This window comes from Capra hircus, chromosome 13, assembly GCF_001704415.2.
Source record: "Capra hircus breed San Clemente chromosome 13, ASM170441v1, whole genome shotgun sequence".
Lineage (NCBI taxonomy): Eukaryota > Metazoa > Chordata > Mammalia > Artiodactyla > Bovidae > Capra > Capra hircus.
The window spans coordinates 42,511,159-42,534,578 of record NC_030820.1 but is presented as its reverse complement, the minus strand read 5'-3'; the positions used below and the strand labels follow the sequence as shown (position 1 = coordinate 42,534,578).

Here is a 23,420-nt window from a genome sequence, read left to right as displayed (position 1 = left end):
CCTTTCCCTTTCCCCACAGAGCCTGCCTGGCTCTCATATGCTTTGCTGATTGTGATTTCTCTTTGCTTCAGTTTTACGGCTCAGAGAAGGCAATGGCAACCCACTCCAGTACTCTTGCCTGGAGAATCCCAGGGACGGGAGGGCCTGGTGGGCTGACTGTCTGTGGGGTCACACAGAGTCGGACACGACTGAAGCGACTTAGCAGCAGTAGCAGCAGTATTAATTCTTCTGCGAAGTCATTTTGCTGTCCTCTTTTCCTTGTAGCCATTTTCACTTGTGCTCCTTGTCAAAATATAAACAAACTTCTGCTTTATATTTAGCTTAGAAAACTACAAAAGCCTGTGTTTGATTTAAGCTTGTAAATGTTTGTAGAAATAACCACCATCTGTGGTGTTTCTGTAACTTACGGTGACTATGAGAATGAAGGTGAAAGAGTACACAAGTGGACAGTGGCCTGACAGTGCAGGAGCTAAGCGATAACTTCTATAATAATTGGCCCCAAATGGCCAAGACTTGATCAGCAACAGCCAGCTTCCCCAGTTTTTGTCTTTGGTTCCAAATTAAGAATCTCCCTCCAGTGCAGGACACCTGGGTTTGATCCCTGAGTCGGGAAGATCCCCTGGAGAAGGGAATGGCAAGCCACTCCAGTTATTCTTGCCTGGGAAATCCCATGGACAGAGGATCCTGGCAGGCTATAGTCCACGGGGCCGCAAAGAGTCAGACATGACTGAGCGACTAACACTTCACTTCCAACTTAAAACTAACTCGAGCAAATCCTACCTGCACCCAGTAAATCACACAGGAGCCCCAGTGCCACTTAGCTTGCCTGCACCTTCCCACTGCTGACAGCCTCCAGTCAGAACACACCTGAAGCCTTCCCTTGTTCCTCATTCCCCAGCCTGCCTTTCAGTCTCCCTAAACACCAGTGATGGTGGCCAGCTCCCTTGCTGTAGCAAGCTCTGAATTAACAACCTTTGCTTTTCTCATAAGTATAGTTTATAAGGGCTTCCCAGGTGATGCAGTGGTAAAGAGGAGGAGATTCGGGTTCAGTCCCTGTGTTGGGAAGATCCCGTGGAGGAGGATATAGCAACCCACTCCAGTATTCTTGCCTGAAAAATCCCATGGATAGAGGAGCCTGGCAGGCTACAGTCCACAGGGTCATAAAGAGTCAGTCAGACACAACTTGGGTGACTGAACACATGTACATAGTTTATAAACATTTCTGCACTACCTATGCTTTGTGATTTTCTACGTTTGACAGACCTGCTGCTGCTGCTAAGTCACTTCAGTCCGACTCTGTGCGACCCCACAGACGGCAGCCCTCCAGGCTCCCCCGTCCCTGGGATTCTCCAGGCAAGAACACTGGAGTGGGTTGCCATTTCCTTCTCCAATGCGTGAAAGTGAAGTCGCTCAGTCGTGTCCGACTCCTAGCGACCCCATGGACCGCAGCCTACCAGGCTCCTCCGTCCATGGGATTTTCCAGGCAAGAGTACTAGAGTGGGGTACCATTGCCTTCTCCATTGACAAACCTAGACAGCACATTAAAAAGCAGAGACATTAATTTGCCAACAAAGGTCCGTCTAGTCAAAGCTATGGTTTTTCCTATAGTCATGTAAAGATGTGAGAGTTGCCGAAGAATTGATGCTTTAAAACTGTGGTGTTGGAGAAGACTCTTGAGAGTCCCTTGGACTGCAAGGAGAACAAACCAGTAATCCTAAAGAAAATCAATCCTGAATATTCATTCATTGGAAGGACTGAAGCTGAAGCTCCAATACTTTGGCCACCTGATGTGAAGAGGTGACTCATAAGAAAAGATCCTGATGCTGGGAAAGATTGAAGGCAGGATGGGTCAGTCGCTAAGTTGTGTCCAACTCATGGACCGAACCTACCAGGCTCCTCTGTCCAGGGAAGCCCGTGTCACTTAGTAGTAAAGAACAAAATCCTAGCCAAATTTTAACCTTACTTGAGACCTTTGTCTCAGATATAGTTATTCAGAGCTTTTTATTTGATTTATTAAGTCATAACACTAAAAAGAAAAATCAGTACATGGAAGAGATTTACACATAAAATACAAAATAAATTCATTTAACTTTTGTTTATGATGTTGAGTTTTTTTACTATTATTTTAAAAATATTAAACATGAATGCTGAATTTTATCAAGTAATTTGTTGCATCATTTACTGTGTTCTTACTTAACCTATTAGTGAAATATATAAAATATATTTCATATCATTGAGCCATGTATATGTTTCTAAAATAAACTCTGCTTGTTTTGGTGAATTAGTTTTAATCTACTAGTTTTATAAAGGCTTTTTCACTTTTGTAATGTTTCTGAAAATTTCCAAAAGTGACTGGAACGTATACCCTGATTTTTTGGATTTCAGTTTTTGTGGGTTGTTTTGTTTTGTTTTTAAATACTCTCCCTCTTATTTCTACAATTGAATGATTCATTAGGCTACTTTGAAGAGTTTTGAAACTATGAAAAAGATAGCTTTTTACCTGTTAGTGCTTAATTTTACTGAAGTTACTCTCAATGTATTTGTTTGAATTTTCTGTTAATAGATACTCCCTTCGGAGAGGTAGCTCCTTCACATTTTTAACACCTGGCCCTCATTGGGATTTCACTTTGGTGAGTAGACACCTGGGTTTTTATTTCATAACATTAAATAGAAATAATACCTGGCTGTTCTTCAGTCTAGTTGTCTGTGCATCTCTGAAAATCTTAAGATACAGAGTTTCTATCATTGTCTTTGGCAGCCTAATTTAACTCTTCTCTGCTAACAGACTGAAATCTTTATTTCAGGCTAAATGTAAAAATGTTTTGAAAAGTATTGGATCTATTCATCTTTATTCAATTCTTTCTCTTATTTCTACCAGTGTTAAAATTAATGTATTATGAAACATGAATATATTAATATTTTTATGTACATACTCTGACAGGTTTCTCCTTTGTTGAAAAATATAAAAAAGATTGTAGGTAGTACATATAATGAATGAATTATTTCTGTTATTAATAATCTTAGTATAGAGGGACTGCTTCATTATTTTTAGGAGACTTCCAGAGGCATCCAACCTTATGGAAACTAACACCAGAAAATTGGAGTTTTTTAATAATTAAAAACTAATTTAAATAGTTAAAACCTCATTGCTTCATAATACTCATATAAATAAAATATGTACAAAGAGAGCATGATTCTTATGCTTTACTTATTTGGGGGAAATAGCAAAAATGATTCTGCTTCTAGTATGCCAAACTTTACCTGTGTGCATGTATTATGATGTGCTGATGGTCCAACAATACATGCTTCATTTGTATTCTATTCTCTTGTATTTAATTTAATATTTTCATGTATCAAAACACAATACTCAGGGTGGGGTTAATGAGAGCGGGCATAAATGTATATTTCAGATAGCCAGAATAATTTCACAGTTGGGGACTGACGTCTAAATTGGATCTGATTAGATTATCATTGTCTAACTCACATTGGAAAATGTGGGTGATGATGAGCTTGTCATCTGTATATTAAATTTTAGTAGCTCACTTGAAGGAATAAGAAATACATAGAAATGAAGTTCTAATATTTTACTCCTGTACTCCAGGAAAGATATCTTGCATTTTCTCTGAGATAGGTGCATCTCACTTGTGAAAACACTTCCGTAGAGGTCTCCATGACAAAAGAAATATCTCATGGTTCATGTATTAACACTGTTGGAATATGATTAAGGAAACTTAAGAGGGAGATTGATTACTTTTTAAATACATAGTTGAAGAAAGGAAAAGAACAAAACTTAAGCATCTAACTCAAGGGGTGAGGAGAAGAACAATATCGTGAACTGAAGAAAAGAGGAGGAGAAGTAAGAGTGGAGAAGTAAAGTCAGCACCTAATCATGGTAAAAGTCTTGGCAAACCAAGGTTAGAATATAGACTAGAACATCGTACTTAGCCTGAGACCTACCACAAGCAACATACATGATGATAAAGTGCTAGCCACGTTCCCTTCCATGTATTTCCCCCACTTCTACCTGGACTATATCTTTCCTTTTCTCAGTTGTCCCCATCTTGCACAGTGTAGATTCTATTCTCCCAGTTCCTCTTCTGTGGGGGGGCCAGGTCCTGGCTGCTCAATATTGAGAGTTCACAGGAGCTAGGCTGTGTCATATTTAATCAGAAAATTATTTTGAGATACAGAAGAAATGTTACTTAAGGATTCTTTTTCAGTATTGACTTTGTGTTGTTCAGTCGCTAAGTCATGTCTGACTCTGTGACCCCATGGACTCCCTGTTGTTGCTGCATCGCTTCAGTCGTGTCTGACTCTGCAACGCAATAGACTGCAGCCCACCAGGCTCCCCCGTCCCTGGGATTCTCCAGACAAGAACACTAGAGTCGGTTGCCATTTCCTTCTCCAGTGAATGAAAGTGAAAAGTGAAAGTGAAGTCGCTCAGTCGTGTCCGATTCTTAGCAACCCCATGGACTGCAGCCCACCAGGCTCCTCCATCCATGGGATTTTCCAGGCAAGTGTACTGGTAAGGTGCCATTGCCTTCTCCACATGGACTCCCTATTCCTCATCATCTCCCAGAGTTAGCCCAAGTTCATGTCCATTGAGTCGGTGATACCATCCAATCATCTCATCCTCTGCCTCCCTCTTTTGCTGTCAGTCTTTCCCAGCAATGTTGACTAAGGACTAGAAGTTAAAGCTATATACACAGTTTGGTCACTGCTGGCACTTGCAGGGCTGAAGGAAGGTGGTAATGATTACTGGAAGGTTCTCTAGGTACGTGCATATTCTTCCACTGAAAAGTCCTGCTTCGGGCAACAAACCTTAATTACTTGGACCAGGAGAAAAGGGTATTTCTTTCCTAGTGAAATCACCCCCTCATAGAATGAGTAAAATGTGTTCCTTTTAAAAAATACTTCTGCCTGTATATATAAAATATATTTTACTTTTTCTCTAACAAGTATAGGCTTGACTTGCATAAGAGTTCTGTTCTGAAATGGAATCACTTCACACTAGATAATTCAATCTGAGGGAACTTTTTAGAAAGTATATAGTATGTGCTAGTGATAAATTATTGGAGAAGGCAATGGCACCCCATGGATGGAGGAGCCTGTTAGGCTGCCGTCCATGGGGTCGCTAGGAGTCGGACACGACTGAGCGACTTCACTTTCACTTTTCACTTTCATGTGTTGGAGAAGGAAATGGCAACCCGCTCCAGTGTGCTTGCCTGGAGAATCCCAGGGACGGGGGAGCCTGGTGGGCTGCCGTCTATAGGGTTGCATAGAGTCAGACACGACTGAAGCGACTTAGCAGCAGTGATAAATTATGAGTATCCCTCATAAAAATAACTTTCTTATGAATACAACCTAAGGCTTCACTTTTTAAAAGTGATTTTCCTTCTATATAAGAATGAAATCTTTGCCTTTTTTTATAGAAAAGAAAACGAAGAGAGAAAGATGATGATGTCGTAAGCCTTAGCAGCCTTGATCTGAAGGTAAGCCTTATGCACTGGCAAAGAAAAGCTTTTAAGCATATGCAGATAGCACTTTATTTCTGTGCTATAAAAATAGCGAATGCTGAGTTTTTTGCATTTTGCATTTTCTAAGTGCAGAACTGAGTAGCATTGGCTCTTACAGGTATTCTCCTTTTTCTGTTCTACTTCTCTGTGAAGAATGAGCAGAAAATGTCACTCAAAACAGTAGTGACCGCAAGCTCCTGTACCTGAGGAGACCAGGCCTGTCATCTGTGCAGAGGAATGGGGGTTGCTGATGGATGGGAGAGCACATGTCCCTCCTCTGAGAGGCAGCTTCTCCTGTGCCCTAGTCCCAAATCTGGGGTTTTGTATGAAATCCTAAATTTTAAATGTTGGATCAGATTTTTTCTAACAACTGTGCAAGCCAAATAACTTATCTGCAAGTAGATGTGGCCCAGGGGTTTCCAGTGTGTGATGTATGATCCATCAGAGCTCAGTGCACACTTAGAAACAATTATGTCTCCTATTCTGTAAAATTGTACTTTGAAGTCCAAAACTACTGTTTTAGAATTACTTATTTCTCTGTTGTCACTTGGTAGTTTTACAGAACCACCTTGGTTTTAAGGAACCTTGTTTTAAAAGATTGTTATGAAAAAATTATACATTTTTTAAGTGAGGTTTTTTAAAATATGTTTGCCATCATGTTTAATGATGGGAGCTGCTACTTTTTTAAGACAGGTATTTTCTAAAAATTAGATTTTTACAGGTCTGCCCCTCAACATTTTAGCAAATCTGGTTAATTTGCTTGATCATCAAAGATTAATTGTCATTGCCTAGATTCATTTATTCATTGACGTTGCAGGATAGTTCTGTTGTGCCTTTATCAGCTCTTTATTAACTGGAACACTTCTATAAAGAGAAAATTCCTCTCATCAACCTTGGTTACTCAGAGTACTGTTTTATAATAAAGGCTGGACAAGTGCTTAATTCCTTTCCTGTATCAGTTTTCAAAAATAATGAGTTTTAGTCATTAAAATCCTCTAAAAGTAACTAGTGATGTTTTATTTTTAATAGTACTATGAACTCATGGATATGAACACGTTTGTTGTGTTTTGATCCATTTTAGCTATTACTCTTACTAGGCTCACATTGTCCCATCTTTGGCTTCCGGATGCTGCCTCAGGATGGCTCCTATGTCCTTTTCCCCCAGTTCTAGTAAGATATAATTGACGTACAACATTGTGTAAATTTAATGTGTACAGCAGGTTGATTGCCCATGTCCTTTTGATATCCTCACCTCACAGCCAGAGGCTAAATGGCCTCCTTTTCTTCCTGGACGACAAGATATTCCAAGCCTTTGCAGGTCATATGGTCTTTGCCTCATGTTACTTTGTCCCCAGTCTGGTGAAAGGGAAATTCAGCTTTCTTCTAAACCTGATGTCATTTCAGCAGTTTTTATTGACATTGAATTTATGGGAATTATTTGAATTACTATAATTTTGAGGGTAAATATCATATTATGAAATAATATTCACCAACTAGCCAAAGACAGGCTTCTGTTGCCCTTCAGAATTTATTAATAGTACATTTTAGGGCAGGAGTGGTATATTTGTACATACTGTTGTTAACTTCCTTTAAACTGAGGAATTGTATTCAAGAAGGAAATCCTTATAAAACTTTCGTTGCATTAAATACATGCCCACCTGCAAAGAGAATAATGCAGTGATATGCAGTCTCCATTTGTTCCAAAGCCAAGGATTCGTGTACAGCTATAGTATCGAAAGAATGAATTTGAAATAATTATTTATTGAACACATCTTTGTATACCCAGACTTCACTGAGGTCTGATCTAAATTCTTTCTTTTATTCTTTTCTTTAAAAAAAAAAAAAAAATGCCACAGACATTTAGAGTACCCGCAATACTTCGAATACTACACTGGACTTTAGAGAGAAGACTGTATACAAACAGGAAACAAGAACCTCTGACAGCATCATACCTGCATAGATTACAGTAGACTGTAGAAGTACCAAGTGGTATTAAGAGGAGTTATGACAGTAACAGAAGATACTGTGGAGGTCTTGGTTTGGAGTTGGCTGTTTGGGAAAGCAAACGTGAACTTGGGAAAACCAGCCCAGATAGAGAAGGGGCATCTACAAGTACCAATAGTTAAGATCAGTTATGTTAACATAATGATGAACAAATGATTTGAAAAGAGTCCAATAATATATGAAGAAGAACTAAGAGATGAAGCACAGAGGGCTAATTGACCACTTAGTTGAAGGCTATAAATGATAGGCTGAAGAATTTATTGATCTCCCATGAAAAACAACAGAAGCAACATTCTGGATTCTTGAAATGATTTTCTGAAATATAATCCTTCTGTTTATGTAGCAAGTCTAGGTTAGTAGTGGTCTGGGACAGTCTAGTCTAAACTGCCGTGTGATCTAAAATACTTCTGTTTTTTCATTGTGAAAGTAACACACAAATGTATTGTCCTTGTATAAAATTAAAACTTTTGCAAGTCTCCAGTTTTCACCTCCATCCTCTGCAGTAATTTGTTATTATTTTGTGTGTTCTAGGCCCTTTTTATTTACCTATTTTCACAGTGTGTATAATGGTGACATATATGAGTATACTGTACATATGCTATAGCTTGCTTTTTTATAAATTTATGTTACCAATATAAATAGGGCTACCTCATGCTTTTTTATAGCATTTCGTAGTATTAAAGTACCATTGCCTGTCATAGTCATTAAAGAATAAAATACATAATTTAGTATTAGGTGTAATCTAAAATTGTAGAGTATATCGTTATACTCTACAAATTGGTATACAGTTTGAGTATACCAGTACTCAAAATGTAACCCTTCAAGGCACTATTAACTTTTAAGAAAATGAGATCCCCAAATCTGAACCTTCAGAGAAAGAACCACCACCTTCTTGCAGGAGGCTTAACAGAGGAACAGTAGAGATCACCGCTCTTGCTTGCTCCAAATTTGATGGCTGTCTCTGCATTTTCTCTCGGTGTGCAGTGTTGCTTCAGTCTTTTACCTTGGCTCAGGGGAAGGGGGTTAAATTTCAGGGGCCCCCACTTTACCCTTCCCTCTGTAATGACTGAGAACATGAAGCTGATCATCATCTTTTTCAGTCTCTTAAAGTAACTGACAGAAGCCAGGCAGCTCTGTAGTCCTTAGAGTTTGTTGCCCCCATGTCACCCCTGCTACTTAGACTATTGCTTCACCGCTCCATCTGTACCAGTCCATACCTGTGGTCCTTGTCACCACTTCATCCATGAGTGACCAGTTTCAGACTCCCATCCCAAGTGTCTGGTCTCTAGGGCCAGTCTCCGTGTTGGTGTCTCAGCCCTTGGTCCCTCCAGAAATCCAAGCCTGAGGCATGAGGTAGTGGACAGGTAGTCGGGTTCCAGGTGTGGCGCCAAGGAACACGGAGGTGGCTACTGCAAGTCTCTAATTATGGGACCTTCTAAAGAGCCACATAAAATACACCACACAGTTGTCTTCTCAGGGGACTCATGGGGGAGCTTTTACCCACCAGCTTCTGTGCTCCATTAGTCAGTGGGTGTTCTAAGGGATGTTAACCCCTCACACTTCCAGGCAACCACGTGTAAATGCCTCTCTCTGCCTCTGAGAAGCCCAGGGTGAGAACGCGACCCAGCTGGGGACAGGGGCTGTCTGAGGCTGAGCCATTGCTGCAGCAGCAGCTGGAGTGAGATGTGGGCTGAGAACACAGGACTGGCTCAGAACAGTGCAGTTGGTCTTTGGGTTTTGGCCTTAGCTGATTTTCAGAGGAAAAATTTGGGAGATCCCACTCAACATTATGATATTAATACATAAGCACAGGCCATCTTACATGATGCAAGAAATGTTATCCTGTACACTTGAGATAAAAAGTCATCACTAACAGCAGCAGTATCTGATTCTGTTTGATGCTTGGGTTATCATTGCAAAGAGAACTGTGTTTTTGATAATACCAAGTTTCTTAGCCTGTCAGCTATTCTGGTTATAGTCTTTCTCATAGTATTAACTGATCTGAGTTGATCTTTTCCCAAAATAAATTCTTAGTAAAGCTTGGACATACTACTCAAATTTTAATCCAAATGTTTTACAATTTCAGATCCACATATAGTTTCATTGCTGACTTCTTTCATACGCATCTTGCCCAAATGTGAATGCCTTTTTTGGTGGTGTTTTTAACTCATTACTAGATATTGTGGAACACTCATTCCTCAGAAGTACCACTTTGTTAATATTTCAATCAGCATTTCCTTTTTTAGTAAGATTTGAAATTCTATTTTTAACTCAAGTTTTTTTGGTGAAGTACAGTAGTTTTTGTAATCTTGAACTCTTTTTAAAGTTGAACATACATTTTTATATTTATAGAAAGTTCTGAAAATATATCTTGTAAACTTTTCAATCTCTTTATATAATTGTACAATTTTAAAATATGTTTAGCAATATAAAACATGAGCGCTATGCAAGGGCTAAAGATAAAAATTTTACCGTCCTCAATATAAGATTCTTAAAAGTTGAAGAAAAGCAGGTTGGCAGTTGCATTTCACACTATCCCTTATAGAGGGCAGCAGAGAGCTTAGATTTTGTTTTCTTCTTTACCTTTAAGAAGGGTTTCCTAGCCTAATTTCCAATTGCTTGTTACTGTTCCAGACAAAAGTAAATAAGAACAAATACTATCTAGACCCAAGAAAAGTAATGATTATCTTCAGCTCTAATTTATTTCTAAATTCCAGAATTCTTATTTCACATTAAAAGGAGAAAAAAAGGTAAATTGGCTAATAGTCCTTTTCTATAGAGAAGGAAAACATCTTTCTCTTCACAGTATTCAAATTTTAGGAAAATAAGCATTGAAGGCACCATGCAAACAGATGAACATAGGCTGTCATACACTTGGTTTTTGGAAAACAGTAGTTTTACCAAAAACTTGATTTTTTTTTAAACAAAGCTGCATTACTATTTTTAGATAATGCAGTTTTGTTTTTGTGTTTATAAATTCTAGATTTTATACACAGACAAGACACTTAACCAATTTGTGTTCTAATTACGCTAGTTGTTGAAAGTCAAATTGCTGTTAATAACATCATTAAACTAAACTTGATTAAAATAGGATTTTTTCTAAAACTTAGGCAGCTGGAACTGCTTAATAATAACTGCTTAATAATAATTTCATTATTATCTTATTTACCTGCCTATAATACAAATAATCTTTCTACTATGGTTTATATGGTTTGCTTTCCTGTAAACTGTTGGCAGTTATTTAGCAAAACTAGCCTGGGACTAAGAGATTGGGTTTTTAACTTCAGCTCTGCTCCTAACTCACAGAATGACAACTAGCCATGCCTGAGCACTGAGCTGAAGGTGCTACACAGACTGTCTCGTGGCGAAGGGACACTGCAGCAGCAGTTGAGCAGACCAGATTCGAACCTGTCTAGCCACTGATGACCCCTGAAACTTGGGACAGGTTTCTCAAACCTTCTGAGGCCTGATTTCCTTCATCTTACAGATGAAGGTAATACATACTTCATAAAGTCGGGTGAATAAGATAAAGCTCCCAGCACAGAATAAGGACTCACATTTCCCTTTTCTTTTCCCCATTGTCCATTTTCCTCTTAAGTTTTCTTAGGAGGAGGAGTTAGCAGTCACAAGGGACCTTTTTCAGCCATTGGATTTTAAGAGAGCATTGTTAGAGTCAAGAGTCCCTCAGACTCATCACTCAGAGTGCTCACTGAATTGAATCCCAGGGTCAGTGTTGCTTTTATAGATGCTCTCTACAGTTGTCTAAATTAGATTTAGACCACAAACCTGGACATCCCAAGTGAAGCTAGATTTTAGGTTTGATGAGCTGAGATTTTTTTCCACTGGGACTATCACTATACCTCCTTGGCTTTCATGGCTGTTTCTACCTTTATCCCTTATATCTTACTGAAGGACAGAAGTGAGAGAGAATCGTTTCTCCCCAATTACCTTGGCCTTACCTCTATCAGAACTAAATAGAAAAGCAGAGCCTTGAGAAACACGTCAGGTAAGAGACCATGAAAACACCCTAGCAGCTTTTTTCCTCACTCCCTCTCTGCATAAGTCCTTTATTCCCTGTGAAACTAAGTGGCCACAAGGTGTTGGCCTTTCTTGCAACTATTTTTTAACGGATGAAACTAATTGAACCAGATGACTGGACCCTATGAGTTCCGAGGGCTTAAGCAGATCAGTGTTCTCACCTGTAAAATAAGGGGACAAGATTCCAGGATCTCTAAGGTGCTTCCACTTAAATGCTATGTAGCAGAGAACTGTCTACTACAAGCAGCCTCTCTTAAGGCCCCGTGCATCACATATGTTGCCCAGGTGTGACTTGGTAATAAAGATTAGCTGATGAAGTATAGCCAGGTGCCATTACTCTTTCCAGGTCTCAAAGCAGACAGATTATTAACACCATCCTAAATGCAAAACACATTGGTGTTTATGGAAGGACAGCATTCTTCCTCCCTGCAAGAAGGAACACTGTGCTGCAAATCTTAGTAAATTGTTTTTTATAGATTATTTGTCATTATAGTCTTTGCCCACTGTTGTTCTGCTTGATTCACTCTTCAACTTTTGTGGTTCTCTTCTGTCTTTATTCTGCTGAACTAGCACACTTGAGGTTTTCATTATACCTATAATCAGTAAATCCATGAATCTTTTCTTCCTTCGTAACTTTTTTGCCATAATTAACACCTTTTTTTCCTTTGGCATCCTGTTTTGTTTCCTTCCTTTTGACTGTTCCTTTTGCAAAATTCTTTTTCCCTTGGCATTTCTCCAAAGTTAGATCCTTGGGCCTCTTTTCTTTTTGTCCAGCTTTTCTCCCCCAGGCGTCTCATTCGCTCCCAGAGCTTCAACTCTGATCCCTGTGTCTCTGACTGCCCAGTCTAAATCCACTCTCTGACCTTTTCATGAGTCTTTGTCCAACATTTCCAACTACTAACTCAGTAGTTTTATTTGCATGTTTTTCCACCACCTCAGACTCAGTATATCTAAAATGAAACTCAGAATGTCCTTTCAAAGCTGATTCTTCTTTATTTGCATTAACAGTTACCTCCTAACTTAACAGTCGTTGGAATCTCTAACTTCTTGCACATGTTGTCTCACATCTGTCCTTTGCTTTTCCCACTGGCCTACCTTAGGCAAAGTTCTTGATACCTGGCTGTGATTTTTGCCATCTTTTAAACCATCATAAACCCCACCTTACAACACACCTCTTATTATCTCTCTCACCTGCTCAGTAAAATCCTGTGCTCATCTGTGCCTGTGACCTCATGCTGTGAGTTTGTTCCCTGTGATCCTTTGGGAAGGCCTTGCACTTTTCCCTTGCTCAGACCTACACAACATGACCTTCCAGGCCCTGAAACAATGTCTTACAGCCGCACCCCCAATGTCTTTCCCACCTTCCTCTCAGCTGGGAAGACTCTGGAAGTGGTCTCTTTTCCTGAACGCCTCATTAGCCATACAGCTTATCTGGGACTTGTAAGAAGCTGTCTTGCATCACTTACCTCTTTGTATGGCCATGCTTTACACAATGATCTGGTAGCACTTCAGGAGTGGATGTGGAACCTATTGTTTTCTATCACCTGCATCATCTAGAATAGTGCCTTTACAGAGATGCCTCAGATTTCTCTGATCCTAATAAACTGAAGGCAGGAGGAGCAGGGGATGACAGAGGATGAGATGGTTGGATGGCATTGCCGACTCAATGGACATGAGTTTGAGCAAGCTCCAGGAGGAGTTGGTGATGGACAGGGAAGCCTGGTATGCTATAGTCCCTGGCGTCACAAAGACTTGGACACGACTGAGCTACTGAACTGAACTGAATAAATCCTAAGAATTGTTTTCATAAATTACCAGCATCCTGTCATTCATAGCTCATATGCGCTTAGTCGCTCAGTCATGTCCAACTCTTGCGACCCCATGGACCATAGCTCTCTAGGCTCTTCTGTCCATGGGATTCTCCAGGCAAGAATACTGGCATGGGTTGCCATGCCCTTCTTCAGGGGATCTTCCCAACCCAGGGATCAAACCCATGTCTTTTGAGTCTCCTGCATTGACAGGCTCATGCTGCTGCTGCTGCTAAGTTACTTCAGTCGTGTTTGATTCTGCAACCCCACAGACAACAGCCCACCAGGCTCCCCTGTCCCTGGGATTCTCCAGGCAAAAACACTGGAGTAGGTTGCCATTTCCTTCTCCAATGCATGAAAGTGAAAAGTGAAAGTGAAGTCGCTCAGTCTTGTCCGACTCTTAGTGACCCCATGGACTGCATGCAGCCCACCAGGCTCCTCCATCCATGGGATTTTCCAGGCAAGAGTACTGGAGTGGGGTGCCATTGCCTTCTCCTGGCAGGCTCATAGTACCATATAATTAAGAGAAAATTCTACTTTTCAAAATGGAATACAGTACTTATTGTCTAAGAAGAAAACCTGCTCGGTTGTAGGCCTGCCAAACCAACAGAAGTAGGGTTGCTTCATAGGGGTAAGGTTTTGGACTAGAAATTGCACTTATGTAAAATAAAAGCAAGGCCCCTGGACAATTACACTTGTCTTCAGTATCCACCGGGCTTCCCTGGTGCCTTAGACAGTAAAGTGTCTGCCTGCAGTTCGGGAGATCTGGGTTCTATCCCTGGGTTGGGAAGATCCCCTGGAGAAGGAAATGGCAACCCACTCCAGTACTCTTGCCTGGAAAATTTCATGGACTGAGGAGCCTGGTGGGCTATAGTCCATGGGGTCACAAAGAGTCGGACTCGACTGAGCGACTTCACTTTCACTTCACTTTCAGTATCTACATTATTTAACTCTGAAATACGATTTTCTTAAAGTTGTCTGGGAGTTGGTGATGGACAGGGAGACCTGGCCTGTTGCAGTTCATGGGGTCGCAAAGAGTCGGACACGACTGAGGGACTGAACTGAACGTTGTCAAATAGTCCATAATTTATTATTTAGGTAACAGGGTTTTATAGAAAAAGTATCCATGTCTGCAGCTAAGTGCTAAAAAGGTAACCTGGATAAGCAGTTCGCTGGTCTCTGGGAATGCTTTTTAAATGAGGAAGAGCCTTACATTAACCCAGTTTCCTTTTCCCCTCTGGCCTCACTGTAGAAATTCCAAAACCCCTGATAGCTTTCTCTGGCAGGGAAAGCGAAGAGGCCTAGGTGCGCCCGGCTGTCAGTTAAGGCGGTCACGTGTCCCGGGGCCCCGCCCCCAGAGCCTGGAGGCTGCGAGCCAGGCGGGCGCCCGCAAAAGCTGCGGCCGCGCCGAGACTGGCTGATGGCTGCGCGGGCCGGTTGAGCACCCCGCCGGGAGGAGCCGGGGAATTCGGGCTGGGGACGTGGGGGCGTTTGGGAAGCATGGTGGCGCACGATGAGGTCGGAGGTCTCCTGCCCATTAAAAGGACCATACGAGTCCTCGACGTGAACAACCAGTCCTTCCGAGAACAAGAGGTAAGACTGGAGGAGAACAGCCCAGAGGTTAACGCCACGAAACTTACCCTCTTGAACAGCGTATTAACAGTATGACGTTAAACTGAACGTTTGCTCTTACTGAGCATTAAAGTGGCCTTGATTCACATGCAGGTTTGAAATGTGTTTATGCGTAGCGTTACTTAAGTGTACACAAACTTTTATACAAAAGAAAAAGATTTTAAATGTTGAATTGGTTTGGTTGAATCGGTCACATTTCTGATGTTTAATACAGTTTTTTGTTTGGTTAGGTTTTGTTTTTGGGGGGTTTTTTGTCTTGCATTTATTTCTGTTATCTAGTCAGTCTTAGGAATTGGGTTGTGGAGTAAGCAGAAAGTAGGAATACCTTACTTAGAAGTTAATGCTAGTGAGCAAAATGCCAGCGTTCAGTTTTAATTTTCTTTCCACATCTAATAAGTTCGTTGTGTGTGGCTTTGTCCTTCAGAAAGAAAAATATGTTATTTAAGCCAGTGAACCATTATTTAGGTACTTGTGCCATCCTTGCTTTAATTACCTAAAGTTATTGTACATTTTTAAGGTCTTTGTGAACATTTATCAAAATAAGTGACTTTTATGCTGCTTATTTAATTTTAATAGTTAATGCTATGTGCTCATTCTATATATATAGCACACGGCAATAGATACACTCTGTGGTGTGTACTTTATCATTGCTGATGGGATAGAAATATCATTCCTGTATTCAGTTAACTATATGCCGCTGCTTTGAGGTGATGGCTTTGTGGCCATGTAGGTATATCAAAACTTATGTAATTATACATTTTAAATATACGCATTGTATTGTATGTCTCAGCAAAGCTGTGTGTCTTACACACACACACCTTCGGTAGTTAAAATAGCTGCCATCTTCAAAAGACATGATTTGGCTTTGGTTTTCGTTTTTCTGTTTGGTTTTGGCTTTTGTGTTTCAGTTTTTGCAAAAGTGGTCATCATGTAAATACTAAAGCGGAACTAGTCTTGTTTGGTATCAGACACTGACCCTGTTTACAGCATACCTTTATTCCAAAGATTAAAAACACCAAGAATGTCATCAGGCTTTTAACAGCATAGCCTTAAATAAATAACTGTATTTGACTATTTAGTACTAAGAGAAAAGGGAGGAAATCCTATGTGATCATAACTCATTTTTATCTTTTTATAAATAACTTTTTCTTTTCATTCTTGTTAAAGCTTTTGCCAGATAGAAAATTATTTATCCAGTAACTCAAATGAGTAAACCCAGACACATACTTGGTTTTTTGTGTCTTGATTTGGTTGACTCTAGAAAAGACGACCCCCTCAAAAAAATATATCCTCTATGTGACGTCCTGAGGAGAAAAAAAGAACTTTTTACAAAAAGCAGGGTTCACCTTAGAACTTTTCCATGTTGTTGCTTTTATGCGCAAGGTACATTCCAGTAAAAGACTTTAAATTGTTTCTAAGAATTTTCTGTTTGTAGCTATCCAGAAAATATTTTAAGGCATAAAATCTCAGTACAACTGGGTTAGTGAAATAAATAGGTTGATTAAATACTAGGTCTCAAGTCAGATTCCCTATAACAATACATGTTGATTGCCTGGCGAACCTAGATAGTCTGGTTAAAAGCTAACCTAAATAAACAACATAAATTTATATTAGAGGGTGTTGGGTTTTTTCCCTCTAAGTGAACTTTAGCCCTAGTGAAAGGTTGCCGACAGTAGAAAGTTCCTTGAACATGTGAAACTTGTTCATGTTCTTTATTGTTCCCCTGGGGTTTCAGATCATCTTTGAAGGAGCGTGTACAGTCTCACTATCTGTATGCATTCTTTAAGCTTCTTATATTTACCATAATGTTGCTAACAACACTTCAAAAATAACACAACAATAAAACCAGGAAGAAAGCCTTATTTGGGTACTGGTAAGACAGGTAAACTCCTACCCTCTGTTCCTTCACCTGCAGAGGGACAGACATGGGTGGATTCCACATCACTCCCCACAAAAAACCAGAGTAGGTTAGATGGCGCATCTCAACCTCTAAAGAAACACTGCTCTTGGTTGTAGCTCACACAAACCAAATTCTAACCCATAACAGACAATCTGTTGTCCCTACCCTATAGGTGACCTGGTCTATAACACTTTTCCACAACAGTTGTCTCTAATTTTTTTCAAATGTATTTATCCTGAGATTAGTGAGCCATATTCAGTATTATATCTTTGCCTTTCAATCACATTTTTTGAATTAGTTATTCATTAAAATTCTCTGTAGTTTTGTAATAAATATATATGCTAAAATTTTGTGTTGCATCTTACAAGCATTCTTCACATGTGAACGTTTAGTAAGGCATGAAAATTACTTTCAAATCCCAAAAGCCAGTGCGGAAAGTACGAAGATGTCCTCTCACTCCAGGCCCTCCTCCTTGTACTCCTGATTCAGCACTACTATGGTACAGACTTAAGAGTATCTTGCTCTGTGACAGAGCTAGCCGGACGCTCCTCCCAGACGTTTTAGATTAGATACACTCCTGAGACTAGCATCTCTTTTGTGAAGCAGTGAGATTATGGGTGGGCTTCTCAAGGGCTGGGAACATATTTAACACCATTCATATACTGCCTGGCATAATACCCCATCACCCTCAGAGCACCCACATTTCAGTTTTAGTTTCAGAAAGATGCTTTAGATATCTTTACATTTAATTATCTAAATTAAATTCAGTAGTTTTCATTTTAAATATCACAGTTTTACATTACCAGGAAATTAGTAGTTGTACTGACTGATCCAAAGATAAGAATTTTTTATTTTATGTGTTAAAATAGATAGCAGAAATTCCTTTCCTTCCAGCTAAACTTAACTTTTCCTTTCAAATTCACTGGGAAGAGCACCTTTCCAAAGATTTTTCAATTGAAATTAAATATTTTTTGATTTGCCAGGAAGTCAAATTGGTTATGCTGTAAACAAGGATGAGGAATTAACCTCTCCTTCCAGTCGGTGGGCAGATCTTTCTGACAACTGCTCTGTTTCTCCTTGGCACTGGCATATCTTACTTTGTGAGGTAATTCTATCTCCGTTCACACAGAAGCGTCTTTGTCCTGCCTTTACTAAATAGAAAGGAATGCCTTCTGCCTGCCTTCTGCCCGCGCATGTGTCCCTTCAGTCTTGCACAGATGGGTCTGGTAAAGGCATTCACACATGTCCTCAGCCACACAGTGCGTCATTTTAGTATATATCTCGGGAGGTTTCTTTTTCAGTTCATTTAGCATTCACACACTTGTGGCTTTATAGTCGCGGTTTCACTTCGGAGTCAGTTATTTGGGGTGGGGGTGGGGCTGGCCTGCCACGCTGCCTCTGCAGGACTGACCCAGGGGCCTGGCCTGTGTGCTGGGTCTGCAGAGCCTCCTGGCCACAGTCGGCTGTGTCCACACCTTCGGAGCCTAGATAAGTCTCATTGCTTGTTTGGATATTCCATCATTTAAGTTCTTTCTGGAGGATTTTAACCCTTTCTGCCACTTTACTCAAATTATTCTTGGGATTATTTTTACTCATTTTCCTCTTTTTCATGACTTGGGTCATATCAAAGATTTTTTAGAAAAAAATTTGATCTGTCATTTTTAAGTAGTGAGTTTTGTATAATTTTTCATCATGTACCCTTCTGTAGCCTCATTAAAATTTTGTCAAATATGCCACAAATTGCCAAAGGCACCAAAAATTACAAACAAATAATTATGCGCCGTAGACATTATAAAGGGTAGGACTGTTTATGATCTAACCTTCATTACCTACGCAGCTGTGTGAGTCACCTGGTGGAGTGCCTCCACTCTCCTAGCTGTAAAGTTAAAGAAATGCAGTTTGTAAGGTTTTGGAATCTTTGGTAAATGATGTGTTTGCTGTACTATTATTGTTTTAAAAACAATATATGTAAAGTAATTAAATCTTCCCAATCTGTATATATTTTTCCTTGATAATTAAATGTATGAGAGGATCTAATTTTTTATAAATACCAATATTTGCATAGTAAGTGGAAATATTCCTGAGAAAGGATGTCAGTAATAGCTAAAACTCAGTATGTGCCGAGAACTATTCTAAACCCTTGAAACATCTTATTTAATCTTCATATCACCTTTATAAGAGAAGGTCTCGTGTTAACCCCATTTTACAGATGAGAACATTGGGACCCAGGATGTTTCCTGTCAAGTGTCCGAACCAGGACTTGGGCCAGTTGGTCTGAGTCCAGAGGCTCAGCCTCCTCTTAACCACTGTTCTACCTGTGCTTGAACACCTCCCACCACAAGGACCTGGCTACCTTGGAGCTGACTCATCCCAATGTCAGATGCCTTCATTTAAAGGCTGTTTTTTAAGTGAAGTATTTAAGAGTGAAATGATAGAAGGTTTGGCAGTTGCTGTAAAATATTTCAGTATGGGCACAGATGAAACCTGTTGTTAGACCAAGATCCATTATGCAATTCTCCCCTTTTGTGTATGCTTGATTTTTCATAATAATAAGGTGGTTTTTTTTAGTTACTCTCTATATTAAACTCAAAGTTTCTGTAGGACTTTAGAATCTAATTCTTTTGTTTTAATTTTGGATTTTTTGTTTGTTTGTTTAATGATAGTATGTTATGTTCTCAGTGATGTTCAGATATTTGACCTTTCTTCTACCATTTATTTTTTAATTTTCCATTACTCATTAGTGTTCTTCTTATTTTAACAATGAGAAACAACATTCACTTTCAGAGTTCTATGTTTCTTGTATATACTGTACAAATATCTGACTTTTGAGAGATCCTAACGTTTTGTACAAACTTGCTTGAAATAGTTATACCTAAACACATGTTTAAGTATAACTTGTTCTTGTTTTCACAGGAGCCAAGCAATAAAAGAGTGCGACCTCTAGCTCGGGTCACATCCTTGGCAAATCTAATCTCTCCTGTAAGAAATGGAGCCGTCAGGCGCTTTGGTCAAACAATACAGGTAGGAGCATGTATGCGGTGGGGCAACGTTTATAGGAGCCCAGAATTTGCATTTTCTGTGAGCTGTACAGACAGGTTTATACTGTTATACTTAATTTTTCTCTTTTGGAATATGCTGTTAAGGAATATTGTTATCAAAACAATATTTACATAACCTCATTATATTAGTTTACATCTTAGAGCAAAGCAAGGACTTGGATAGTTTTTATTCCCAGAAAGTAATTTTGACTGACAAATATTTTATAATACTGTCAGATTGAAGCTGGCATAAATGAATTTTATGCATAAAGAAACTGTCAGAACCTTTTAATTTGTCTTTTTTTTTTTTTTTTTTTTTTGAGGAAAAAATAGTTTCTGTATCCTCCAAAGCTTTTTCTTATTCACTTTTTTTTCTTTTCTTTTAAGTCATTTACCCTTCGTGGTGACAGCAGATCCCCAGCTTCAGCCCAAAAGTCTTCCAGCAGGTCGACAGTCCCGGTGCCTGCCAAGAGGAGAAGCAGCACCCTGTGGTCGGAGACGTTAGACGGCAGCATGAAGCAGTCTCTAACCTCCAGGGAGATCAGACGTCAAGAGGTGTGTGCCCCACAGCAAGACTTTGTGTGCACTAGCATAAAATGAAACATAGACTCTGATTGTTAAACATGTGTTTAGTCGGAAGAATAGCAAACTAACACCTCCGGCAAGATAGACTTGCATTTTTACATTTGAGTCGCCGTTTTCAGCTCTTGCAGAGGGTGGTGGTCATTTGGTTTAACACCCTGATGGGTAGAATATGAAACATAAGGCATCCTCTTATTAGAGTTTCCATTCTGAATTATAGTGTTCAGACTGAATCACTTTGAAAAGCACTGTTCAAACATCAGTTAAATAATGGTAACTATCCATTGTATGTAATTTTCCTTTCTGAAAGGAAGGAGTGACCTGTGATGTTTGCTGGATTTTTTTAGGCAATCTATGAAATGTCCCGAGGGGAACAGGACTTAATTGAGGACCTCAAACTTGCGAGAAAGGTCAGTAAAGAACTTTCTTTCCTGTGCCATAGGTTTTAAGAATTATATTCCACAAATTCTAAAGGGTGTTACCTTTAGAAGTTGAAAAGTAGAGAATATCTACTGGTGTATACTAATTTTAGATGAGGTTTATTAGAGGCATTTCTTCAAATATGGATATGAGGAAGAGTTTTTCAAGACTAACATGTACTTTAATTTCTGTTATGTATAAAATAATATCCATGCTGGTTTTTACATAGTCAGGCTTGATTCACATGCAGACCTCTCTTCGTGTTTTATTTGCTTGATCTGTGTGTGATGTACTTCTCCCCTCCAACAGGCCTACCACGACCCCATGTTAAAGCTGTCTATTATGTCAGAAGAGGAGCTCACACATATATTTGGTGATTTGGATGCTTACATACCTCTGCATGAAGGTAAGATGTGCTCCCTAATTTTCGTAAGATTCTGAACAGCAACAACAAGTAATTTTAAATCTAAACTTCTAATTTAGTTCAGGTTATTTTTGTAATTTTTATTGACATAGATTTGATTTACAAAATTAGTTTCAGGTGTACAACATAGTGATTAATATTTTTAAATATTATACTCCATTTAAAGTTACGGCTACATTTCCTGTGCTGTGCGGTGTGTCTTTGTAGCTTATTGATATCATACATAGTAGTTTGCACCTCTTAACCCCCTACCACTGTCTTGCTCCTCCCTTAATTATTTTTAAATAAACTTGTTCTTGGAATTTCTGCTTTCTTACACTTCAGATTTGTTGAAGAGAATAGGAAAAGCCACCAAGCCTGGCGGGACAGTGGAGCACGTTGGCCACATTCTCGTGAACTGGGTATGTAGCAGGTTTATGCAGACAGGGCAGGCTTGTCACTTGTGATCAGGATCACACTGATTTGATCCAGTTAGTGGATTCTGAAATCGGATAAATGGGGCACTAAAACTGAACAAATATACATAGAAGTTATTGTCACTGTTTAAGAAAAACATATCATGAATGACACTTTCGTTTGTTTTAAGAATATGTTCCTCCTTGGGTAGAATTTCCACATTACATCTGTTAATTACCTGTCTTACTCTCTCAGTTAACATCTGAGTGCCTGCCGATGCCAAGCCCTGTTCTAGGAGGGATGGCTGGGGTTCGCTGATGAAAGACAGCCTTTGCATATACAGTCAAGTGAGAGAACAGTCACCCATTATCACCTGCAGGAGAATCTTCACAGCTTGTTAAAAACTTTCACGAATAGCTCTGTTTCACATCTTAGAAACTTAAGACATGTTGCAGTCTCACTAATGGACTATTCTTTGATTTCTTTTACTGCTCTTTAGTTGCCAGGCTTGAATGCCTACAAAGGCTACTGCAGTAACCAGCTGGCAGCCAAGGCTCTTCTGGATCAGAAGAAACAGGACCCAAGAGTCCAGGACTTCCTCCAGCGTTGTCTGGAGTCTCCTTTCAGCCGAAAACTGGATCTCTGGAGCTTCCTTGATATTCCTCGAAGCCGCCTTGTCAAATACCCTTTGCTGTTGAAAGAGATTCTTAGACATACTCCCAAAGACCACCCGGATGTTCAGCTGCTGGAGGAGGCTGTAAGTAGCCCAAGAAGTGGTTCCTGTGCTCTGCCAGTTTGCATGTTAGCTTGCCTGAGAAAGATATACAGTGATCCCCTCACAGCTTCTGCATACTGAATGAGTACATGAACTTTCAGTTCTCGTGTGTTAGCACGCTATGCACTAGTAAAGAGGTGTAACAGATATTTTATTTATGTTTCAGTCAGAAGACTGGGTTCTAATCTGACTTCTTTCATTAGCTAGCTGTGTGACTTAAGGCAGATCACCAGTGTGGCTGACACTGTAAAATGAAGGGACTGACTGATTTATCTGATTCCTGGGGTCCCTTCAAGTTGTAAAATCTTATCATTTTAATGCAACATTTTAGTCCTGTAGGAAAATGGGGATACATTAATATGCTGAAAATGCACCATTGATTTTTTTGTATATATATAATTTTTTAGATACTAATAATACAAGGAGTTCTCTCTGATATCAACGTGAAGAAAGGTGAATCAGAATGCCAGTATTACATTGACAAGCTGGAGTATCTGGATGAAAAGCAGAAGGACCCTAGAATTGAAGCAAGCAAAATGTTGCTCTGCCATGGGGAACTGAAAAATAAAAACGGACATGTAAGTGCATTTAACACTAATGTGAAGTGAGCAGTTCCTGCCCTATTCCCATTATTTAGTTTTTTCCATATGAATTATGAAGCAGGTTTATAAAATAAATGCATCACATACTGAAAGTAACTGGATTTTATGTTACCAGCTTTGATAAAGCAAATAGTTGGTTTCTGTCGTTACAGAGTGACTTAAATGTCTTGGTGGAGAATCAGTAATAATTTATTTTTTAGTTTTGAAGCATAAGTCAACTTGTTTGGCCAGAGGTTCCATTCTAAATAAATTATGTAATAAGAAGTAATTATGTAAAAATAAGTT

The 23,420-nt window shown here is 39.5% G+C and overlaps 1 protein-coding gene across 2 annotated transcripts in view; it reads left to right on the top strand.

Annotated features, from left to right (window-relative positions):
- The window catches only part of NET1 (neuroepithelial cell transforming 1), a 35,738-nt gene that overhangs the window by 9,255 nt on the left and 3,063 nt on the right, over positions 1-23,420 (top strand). The window contains exons 2-10 of one of the 2 annotated variants that reach the window (XM_018057302.1): positions 2,564-2,630; positions 5,433-5,492; positions 19,812-19,919; positions 20,324-20,491; positions 20,866-20,928; positions 21,248-21,344; positions 21,687-21,763; positions 22,258-22,515; positions 22,941-23,111. In XM_018057302.1, coding sequence (XP_017912791.1) covers positions 2,564-2,630; positions 5,433-5,492; positions 19,812-19,919; positions 20,324-20,491; positions 20,866-20,928; positions 21,248-21,344; positions 21,687-21,763; positions 22,258-22,515; positions 22,941-23,111 — 1,069 coding nt within the window. Of the gene's footprint in view, positions 1-2,563; positions 2,631-5,432; positions 5,493-14,745; positions 14,960-19,811; positions 19,920-20,323; positions 20,492-20,865; positions 20,929-21,247; positions 21,345-21,686; positions 21,764-22,257; positions 22,516-22,940; positions 23,112-23,420 lie in introns of those variants that run through there. The other variant, XM_005688098.3, reaches the window with a different exon arrangement.